The following is a 10,250-nucleotide window of genomic DNA, read 5'->3' as shown; positions in this document are numbered from 1 at the left end:
AAAAGTATCAAAAGTGTAACAACTGTCCCAACACTGAAAGAACTCCCCAGCATATCTTTGACTGCCAAACTAAAGCAGCTTAAATGCATAGCCTAGACTACTCGTCAATGATGTTCTCATAGTTGGCAATAGACATTCAATAGACATCCATTAAATGGGATCACTATCTTCAGTGACTTCGAGTCTGCAGTAAAGGTTCCTCAAGACTAACTTCAGACATTATATCTCACCTGCAACAACTATACTGCAGGCCAGAAAGTTGCATATTTCAATGGATTCCTGCTCACTTGGGTCTGGAATTCAATGGAATTGCATACTCTGTGGCAGTAGACATTGCCAAAATTATCCAGTTTCATCATAGCATTATTTTTTATTTTCGAGGAACACGACAGCAACAAGAGCCACAATATTTGCATTGTACGATCCCAGGTGCCTTTAACTGCGAGGAAACGGGGCGTCCAAATTCTCGAGGGGCATTCACCGGCAATTGATGCCACGTAAAAGAATAGTTGCCAGAGCCTTTGGAATGCACTAGGCCTGCAAAAGGAGAAGAGCCAATAGAAAGGATAATAACAACAACCTTGTCCAACGTGCAAAAATAGAGCTGCAATTGGTCAATTATAAAACTCATACATAAATGATGTTATGTAACCCGACAACTAATTGAGCCGAAACAGCTACTAGAAAGTCGATTATAGGACTATGAAATCAGTCGAAATAGTTTCTCGATGACCGATCGTTGAACTATTAAATCTGTCGAAACAGTTGTTCAAAAACGCATCATTCGACTCCCAAACCAGGCAAAATTGTGTCTCGAGAAGTGATCATTGAATTATTAAATCAATCAAAATAATTACGGTACAACGAACGAATCATCAACTAGGAAGTTAATCGAAATAAATAGTTGAAAAACGATCCTTCAATTTTTAAATCGGTAGAAATAGTAAGTCGAAAGCACATCAGTCAACTAGTAAATCTGTTGAAATAACTACGAACCGATCATTCGATCATCAAATCAAACCAAGTAGTAACTTGAAAGCCGATCAATGGACTATTAAATCAGAAAAATTATTTTCCCGAAAACCGATCATTCAACTACTAAATCAGTCAAAATGTTACTCGAAAACCGTTTATGAGAAAAATTGAAAGAATCCCTCCACAGCAAACCATTCGATGACGAATTAAGTCGAAAGGGTTCCTACAATCTTTAAAATTAAATATTCTTTTAAACTTCTATTCGTTCTAGAATAACTCGCTTCATACCTGATTACTTGGCAGCAAAGGTGGATTCAGGGGAGGGCCAAAGGGTTAGCTGACCCCCCTGTGACAAGAATTTTATTGGGTTATAATAAGTATATGAAAATGTATCCAACGATTTTATACGGTAACGTGACCAGCCTGTATGCCTAAAGAAATATGATTTTTAGTAAAAATTTGAAGGAATAATGATTCATGGCACAGGTTCCACCATTGAAAGATTTAGGGGGAGGGGGTCATTTGAAAGGGTTTTGAACTCATTTGGTGGTGGGTGGGGGTCGTAGCATATGAAGAGGTATGCCATCAACCTTGGCACCCCTGTTTAACTGTTTTTTTTATTCGGTATAATACTCTTACCATTGAAACTTGACCCCCCTTTCAAAAGATTCTGGATCCGCTCCTGCTAGGCAGTGCAAATATCTCGATTTTACACATCAATTTAACACAGCATTCGACCAAACATGGCGTCTGCCGGGTGCTCGCCTTCCGATTCGTCGCCTCAGGAGCGGGAAAGATCAATCGCTTTCAAAGTTTCTCCGCCAGTAAGTTGGAAAAATGACGGGGTTTAAGAGAAAATAGATGTTGCGGCCGATCCGAGATCAGGAAGCTTGTGAAAAATGCATTTCGACTGTCAGAATCCCGACCTGGCTCATTTTTTTAATTTGTGGACCGGAAATGCGAAGAAAGTTGTATTTTCTCGGTCTGTTTGTTCTCGAGAATACCGTCGCGGTATTCGAATGAAGATTCTTCTCAATTGCAACTAATTTTATGCAGTCACAGGAGTACCCACAGAGGGAGGGGGGTTTTTTTGAGGAAGGGGGGAGTTTAATTTTTTAAATTTTATTCATTTAAATTTATTTAATTTATTTTTCATTTAAGTTATTTATTTTATTTTATCTTGGTTATATTTATTTCATTTATTTATTTAGTTTGTGTGTGTGTGTTTATGTCATTAGCGTAACACAGAACTTTTCTAATAAATTAATAATAATAGTTAAAAATAAATAAATAGGAAGTATTTAAAAAAGTAAATTAAATTAAAAATATTTTTAAAAAATTAATAAAATAAAAAGAGAGCTACGAAATAAAAAAGGCAAAGATGGCTTTGGAGACAGAGATTTGGAAGGGGGGATTTGCACCATTGAACTTGGGGGGGGGGATGGGCACCCCTGTACAGTCAATTGAGATAACTTTGACCCCCATCTCTTCCTATTTTAGTTTGGTCAAATGGGATAAAAAGAAACGTGGGGAAATGGAAACAAACTCTGTCGCCAGTGGCGTAGCCAAGGGGAGAGGCCATGGGATCTGGACTCTTCCCGAAATGAGTATGAAACTTCGAAAATGAAGCTGTCCATTTTTTCACACATAATTTTTCTGTTCGTATGCAAAAGAAAATGGGGTTGTTTCCTTCAGTCGAAAGTAGTACTTCTTGTCACTGAAATTGATAGAATAAGCAAAAAAAAAAAAAAAAAAATGTAACATGGACCCAGAAAATACTTTCATTTTCCCAACAGTTATTTTTTAATTATTTTTTTTTAAATGACCGATTTTTCAAACAAGGCGTGGTCTTGATGACGTCACAAGTGATGCTCTTTGGCGCATATTTCTATCACGTTTCCACGTTATGATAATCAAGAAGCGAATTAAAATTGCGCTTTACGTTTGCTATCCACCGTCACCATATCGTTGCGAACACACATGAATAAAAATGCGAATTAAATATTTTGGACTGTGAATGGCAACACTGAATGGCATTTCATCATTTGTGATGTCATCGGCAGAAGCATAAAGAATGAAAGCGCACCGATTGAAGTAATTTTTTAAAAATATTAAACTTATATAAATTATTTAAAAAATGGTCAGATCCTATGTTTTTAAGCATGCTCTTTCAGAAAAAAATACTATTAAAATTTTGGAAACGAGCCCATTCTCAAATTTCGATACTGGCAAATTTCAATGGACCCCCTTCGAACGAAATCCTAGCTATGCTATTGTCTATTGCCACACTTGAGGTAAGTTTTGAAACGAAACTGTGGTGAGTTTAGACTGGGTGACAAAAAGAAAACATTCTTAGCGTTCTGCTTGTTTCTAAGCAATTGCGTATGCATTATCATTGTTTGACACCCCCCCCCCCCTCCTCTCCCATTGTATCACCGCGAACTTAAATTTTTGGGAGGGCGGAAATTCTCAATTTGCCAAATGGAGCCCTAAATTTTGCCAAATGATGATAATTTTTGACAGATGGAACTCCAAATATTGCTTAAACATGATAATTTTGCCAAATCGTCAGGCAAACTTTGCCGAATTAGGAAATTTTTGGAAAGTTACAGTGAGCTTCCATTAAAAAAGTAGTTTTTTGTAGTTAGTGGTCGTTTATTTTTCTCTCCAGCAGGATGCGAAGTTACTGGTTTCAACACGTTTTACTTGTCATGCGAAAGGTTACTAGAAACATTTATTTATGAATCTCACCTTACAGCTATTTTTATTAACACGCTTTTATTAGCTTCACCTGTATGTATGTATGTTTGTATCTTGTAACGGAATCTTGCAGCTCAAATTTCGTCCACTTTCTGCGATCGGATTCTTTTGAAATTTGGCACGCGACCTCAGAGCCGATGACAATGCAATATTCTATAATCAAATTAACTAATTAACTCTTTTAGTTGTTAGTTTTCTTCAATTTTAATCAATATTTTGGCATAAATCCAACAATGTGAAAAAGGAAAAAATGATAAAAATACACTAAAAAATGCTCGCAAAAATTATTTAAAAATATCTACAAAAATCTTTAATTTTTCTGCATCATACAAAATTTGTTCCAATAATCCAAGAACATGAAATATAATGCCCTTGTCTTAACTTTAAGATATTACCTCGCACTCGTTTTATAAATAATTTCGTCGCCTGATAATTCTCCAATATAAGACTAAAAAACAGAAAAATAAAATAATAGTTTAAAAAAAAAAACACGCTTTCGTAGCAAAATGAATAAAAAGTGAAAAATAATCTTTGGATGATAGTAGTTGACCAATCACTTAATTTTAATGTAATACAAAAAAGCGTGGGGTGCTATCTATTTACATTTTTGCTTGGACAACAAATGGAAGAAATTCAAGACAACTGATAAGAAGCCCCCCACGCTTTTTGTATTACATTAAAATTAAGTGATTGGTCAACTACTATCATCCAAAGATTATTTTTCGCTTTTTAGTTCATTTGGCTACGAAAGCATGTTTTTTTACTTTTTTAAACTATTATTTTATTCATGTCTCATTTAGATGTTTCCAATTGCTCCAAAAGTGCTGTACTCTGGACTAAAGGGAAACAAACAAATTTGTCTGTTGTCTTTTTTTTTTTTTCTAAGATTACATTTTGATGTAAATGACACTTTTGTGTACACTTTACGGAAATTAAGAGTGAAATTAAAAATTTCATACGAGTTTTTATTTTTAAATTATTTCAGATTACATTTGGGGGGTTCAGCAGGTCACATCCAGGGCGAGAGAGCAGAGTGTTTTTTTTTTTGTCTTTACGCAACCTTTTTAGAAATTTCAAACTTGTGCGTTCTAGATTTTTTGGGAAAAAAGAATTGCATTTTTATTATGTTTAAAAGTAAAATATTTGAAAAAATGTATCTTTTTCATGAATAAATCCAAAACCCAAGAGTTTCGTAAAAAATCCTAAGAACCAATTTTATTTAATTTATTATTATTTTTTTTTAATTGCGTCTTTAAGATTTTTTTTCACGGTCACAAAGACATAACGAAATGAAACTTTTTCTTTAAAAAAAAGGGTGGGGGGACATATATATGTATATAATATTTAAAACTCACTATTATACAGTATTATTCATGTTATCCAGCCTCGTACAACTATATCACTTTTTACTTCCTTTTACAAAAGAGGAAGTATTGTATTCGCGAAAACGTTTTCACTCAAAAGTCGACCTTAATTTTCATTTTGCTCACCCCGAATGAATGTTGAGTTTTTTTTTTTTCGATTCGACCACCCGTGGATAAGTGCCTAAGAACGTATAGACACGCGAAATAACAATTTTGACGATTCCCGAGTTAATTACAACGAGTTTTCTCTGTATGTACGTATGTATGTATGTATGTGCGTATATGCGTACATATGTCACATAACTCAAGAACGGAATGTCCTAGAAAGTTGAAATTTGCTATGTAGACTCCCAGTGGGGTCTAGTTGTGCACCTCTCCTATTGGTTTCATTCGGGTGTTTCTAAAGGGGTCTTTCGCCCCTTTTTGGGGGGAAATCATTGTTAATTTCGATGTGAACTCAAGTGGTGTTATAATTTGGCGGACACTTGGCGATATCTCGTCAGTCTTTTGGTCGCCAACTTGGCGACAAATTTGGCGATTCTTTTAAAATCTAGTTTCAATTTGGCCACTGTTGTTGATATTTAGAGAGTAAACTATTGAATCATATTAAAACTGCCAATAATGAGAAAATGACATTAAATTGGAGTAAAAGGAAGTCATGTGATGCACACATCAGCTCGTTTCTTTCATGTTTATATTAAACATCTTACATTTCTGTGAAAAAACATAACATCCGAAAAATTTTATCTTTACCTGCAACTTAAACCAACCACCACGTGAAATATTCATACACTATTCGTAATCGATACAACTTGCAAAAAATAAATTAATAAATAAATAAATAAATAAAAATTTAAAAAAAAATGCCAAAGAACGGAAGAAGTACAGAAACATTCCTATAACTACTCAAGTAGTTCAGACTTATGTCAAAGAGTTAAAGCACGTATCTGAAATGAAATTCACCACCGAATTTAAATGGTCTGTCATGAAAAATATAAGAAAGGTTCATTTAATGCATGAACTTGTCATAAATTCCGGCTGCGCTGACCGAGATAAGAGGCTTTTCCAACCAGTTAGAAGCAAGCGGCTCCGTCAAGCATCCGTCAAGTTATCAACTTACGTATGCAATTATTTAAAGTTAACTTGCAAAGGTATAATGTATCACTTCAATTTTGCCACTTTTATTGCCCTCATACATTTTATGAGGTTTGATTTCTATAGAAAATATTTCTAGGAAATTTTTGTAGCTTCTGAGAGTAGATACAAAGTAACACGCAGAATACAGAAGGAACCGTCTGTACATTTGTAGTGGTAGGAAAGAGAGGTGTAATTCTTCTCTAGTCAAGCAAGGATTTCCTCAATGGGGCACTTGTCCAGGGTCCCTACTGTTTGGGGGCCCTCAAATCCAGCCATAAAAAGATGCTTTTATATTGCGTCAGTTTGAGTGACGTCAATACGGTGAGGCGGAGAGCCTCAGGCGATACCCTTCTAAGGACTGCGGAGTCAGAGTCGGGCTGATTTTAAGGTAAAGAAGTCGGAGTCCATTTTTCCCCCCCGACTTCGCAGCCCTGGAGGTGATTATCAAAATGTGTTTTAGGGGGGAAACCAGTTGAGACAGGTCAAAAAATCCATTTTTCTTTACTAATAATAAAGCTTAAAGTCTCTCTGTCTGTCAGGATCTCTGTGACGCGCGTAGCACCTAGACCGTTCGGCCGATTTTCATGCAGTTTGGCACAAAGTTAGTTTGTGTTTAATTGTTGTTTGTTTTTAAGTGTAAGTTAGTTTGTTAGTTTGCATGGGGGTGTGCACCTCGAAGCGGTTTTTCGAAAACTCGATGTGGTTCTTTTCCTATTCCAAAGAACAAAATTATCATGAGATGGACGAGTAAATTACGAAATTATCATAACGTGGCCCCGTAATATGGGCACAAGCCAATTGGCGAGATACGAAATTATCATAAAGTGGAACCGTAACATGGGTACAAGCCAATTGGCGAGAAAATTCACCATACATTATTTGTAAATATACAGACGAACCAAAAGATCTTTTAATTTTTCTATTACGGGCAAAGTCGTGCGGGTGCCACTAGTTATGTCATAAAATGTTAGTAGAACTGTTCAAGAATATGTGTCCAAAATTTCAATTCCAAATTCTGTTTAATTCTAATGCTATGAGCACTTAAAAAACTGAAGATTGGAAAATGTTCACAGCAGTTTTTTTTTTTTTTTTTCAATCGCCTTTTTCTCGAAACGACTCTTTTTCAACTGGTGTGCATTCTAGCGCAAAATGATACAGGCCAATCGTTCTGAAATTTTGTGTGAATATTCTTTATTCAATTACACTCTATATGAACTTAATTCTGGGATACTATTATTATTGCAAATAATTTTTTATGCGAAAAAGGTGATCAAAAATGGTAGATAAATGGAAATTTTGTGATCGAACACATTTTTGAGCAATCACGATTGCTTATTGTTCTCATTTGACTGTTTTGAATTCCTATCATTTTATTCTCCCGCCAGCACCCTCTGCCAGCACCACCGTCGCGTCGACCGGCCTCACGATGCTGCTCTTCTTGCGAAAACCGTCCCCAGGTTGCATCCATATCCTACACACACACACACACACACGCATACACACATACGCCTACACACACATGCCTACACACACGCCTACACACACATGCCTACACACACGCCTACACACACTCCTACACACACACACACTTATGCCTGCACACACACAAACACACATGCCTACATACACACACACACACTCACACACACACACGAACGCCTGCACGCACACACACACACACAAATGCCTACACGCACGTACACGCACAGCACTGCATACACAACACGCACCCACACACATGCACCTACACAAACACATACGCTCGTGATTGCGAAAAACATAATTTAAATTCAAGATGCCAAAAATTCAAATTAATCTAATTTTTTTTTAAACCAGAATTAGGTACATATTCTGAGGAAATATGTTGTTAACGATAGAAAAAAATTAATAATTATAGATCAAAATTGTGACTTCAGGAATGCACACCAGTAACATGCTCTGATGGCGACTATCTATGGACATCAGCTTCTAACTCTTTTATTTATGGTAAAAATGACTTGAAAAAATTACTAAGTTTATTTCAAAATATTAATAAAATATCCTTGACCCCTTCTTTACAGCTCTTGATTTTAATTATTCGTTTTTTCAATATTTATCAAGTTCATGCTTTTTCACAGTCAATAATACCGATAATTTATTTATTTTGACATACAAACACGACATTTTTATTGCACAAAGGGAGTGCAATTGATATGAATGGTGTCCGAACACTCAACGCGAATCTCACAGACAGATCGTAACCGCTTTACAGCTCGGCCACAAAGGTTTCGCTAATAATAGTTTACCTGTTGTTCACCGATTCTGATCTTAACGGGAAAAGTTACTGACATCCATGCTGTGCCAGTAACTTTCACCGTAAAATCCTCTTTTACTGTAGAATTTGACGGTAGAATAAACGAGAGTTGATAAAAGCAAAATGGGAAAAGCAGGTTCGAACTCGGGACCTTCGTTTTGCCAGACGGTTTTGCTGACCACCATACCGGTTGGATCACATTGAGTGAGAGGAAATATGGTGTTATGCACTTCGCGCTGTAAATCACGTGGTGTATCAATTGACGCTGTAATCGTTTGTTTTTTTCGGTGCAATTTACTGTAAATTTTTTTCTTGTACTGTAAACACTCCATTTCACAGTAATATTTCTTGTTAAAGTTTACTGAATTTTTAACAGTGTTGGCTTTGCTTTTTCATCGTTACACTACCTTATGGTTTCCTGTTAAGGACATTTGTGAAAGGGAAAGTACTGACCTGCCTTCCCGGGGTCCATGTCCAGGTCCTGGGAGACGAGCGTCGGAGGGTGGCTGTGAGTCTCCTGTAGGAGTCCTCCAGCGGTCCTCACGAGCACCAGCGTCAGCAGCACCAGCGGACGACCCTCCCTCATCAGGTACCTAGGATCCAGGAGAACTCAAGTTAGCTGGGAAAATATGAGTTGCAAGCGAAGCGCGTTTCATTACTCCGGGAAGAAAATATGAGGTGCAAAAGAATCGCTCTTTGTGATTCCATTGCTTGAGAGAGTCATAGGAAAAAATATGTGGTGCAAGAGAAACGCGTTTCCTTTCTCCAGAAAGGAAATATGAGGTGCAAAGAATAGCTTTTTATGATTCTATAGAATGAGAGTCATAGAAAAAAATATGAGGTGCACCAGAAGCGCGTTTCCTTACTGCAGGAAGAAAATATGAGGTGTAAAATAATCGCTTTTTATGATTCCATCGAGCGAGATTCATATGAAAAAATATGAGGTGCAAGAGCAGTGCGTTTTCTTATTCCAGAAAGAAAACATAAGGTGCAAAAGAATCGCTTTTTATGATTCTATAGAACGATAGTCATAAAGAAAAATATGAGTTGCAAGCGAAGCGCGTTCCCTTACTCCAAGAAGTAAATATGAGTTGCAAGAGAAGCGAGTTTCCTTACTCCAGAAAGAAAACATGAGGTGCAAAGAATTGCTTTTTATGATTCTATAGAACGATAGTCATAGAGAAAAATATGAGTTGCAAGCGAAACGCGTTCCCTTACTCCAGAAAGTAAATATGAGTTGCAAGCGAAGCGAGTTTCCTTACTCCAGAAAGAAAACATGAAGTGAAAAGAATTGCTTTTTATGATGACATGTAGCTAGAGTCATATGAAAAAATATGAGATGCAAGAAAAGCGCGTTTTCTTATACAGGAAGAAAATATGAGGTGCAAAAGAATCGCTCTTTATGATTCTATAGAACGAGGGCAATAGGAAAAAATATGAGGTGCAAGAGAAACGCGTTTCACGATTTCATAAACAAGAGGGTAATATGATTAAATATGAAGTGAAAGAAACCAATTTTTAACACTCCATGATAAAATATGATTTGCAAAATAATCGGTTTTTATGATTCCATAAAACGAGGACAGTAGGAAAAAATATGAAGTGCAAGAGAAACGCTTTTTATGGTTTCATAAACAGGATAGTATTATGAATGAATATGAAGTGGAAGAAACCAATTTTTAACACTCCATGATAAAATATGAGATGCAAGAGAAACGCTT

At 36.3% G+C, this 10,250-nt stretch overlaps 1 protein-coding gene across 1 annotated transcript in view; it reads right to left on the bottom strand.

Annotated features, from left to right (window-relative positions):
• LOC129226282 (bone morphogenetic protein 1-like) overlaps positions 1-10,250 on the bottom strand; it is an 85,295-nt gene that overhangs the window by 41,274 nt on the left and 33,771 nt on the right. The window contains exon 2 of the mRNA XM_054860883.1: positions 8,983-9,122. Coding sequence (XP_054716858.1) covers positions 8,983-9,115 — 133 coding nt within the window. The 5' untranslated portion in view covers positions 9,116-9,122. The remainder of the gene's footprint in view (positions 1-8,982; positions 9,123-10,250) is intronic.

This window comes from Uloborus diversus, chromosome 7 (genome assembly GCF_026930045.1).
Source record: "Uloborus diversus isolate 005 chromosome 7, Udiv.v.3.1, whole genome shotgun sequence".
Classification (NCBI taxonomy): Eukaryota; Metazoa; Arthropoda; class Arachnida; order Araneae; family Uloboridae; genus Uloborus; species Uloborus diversus.
The sequence above is the reverse complement of the archived record's forward strand: the minus strand, read 5'-3'. Positions and strand labels throughout refer to the sequence as shown.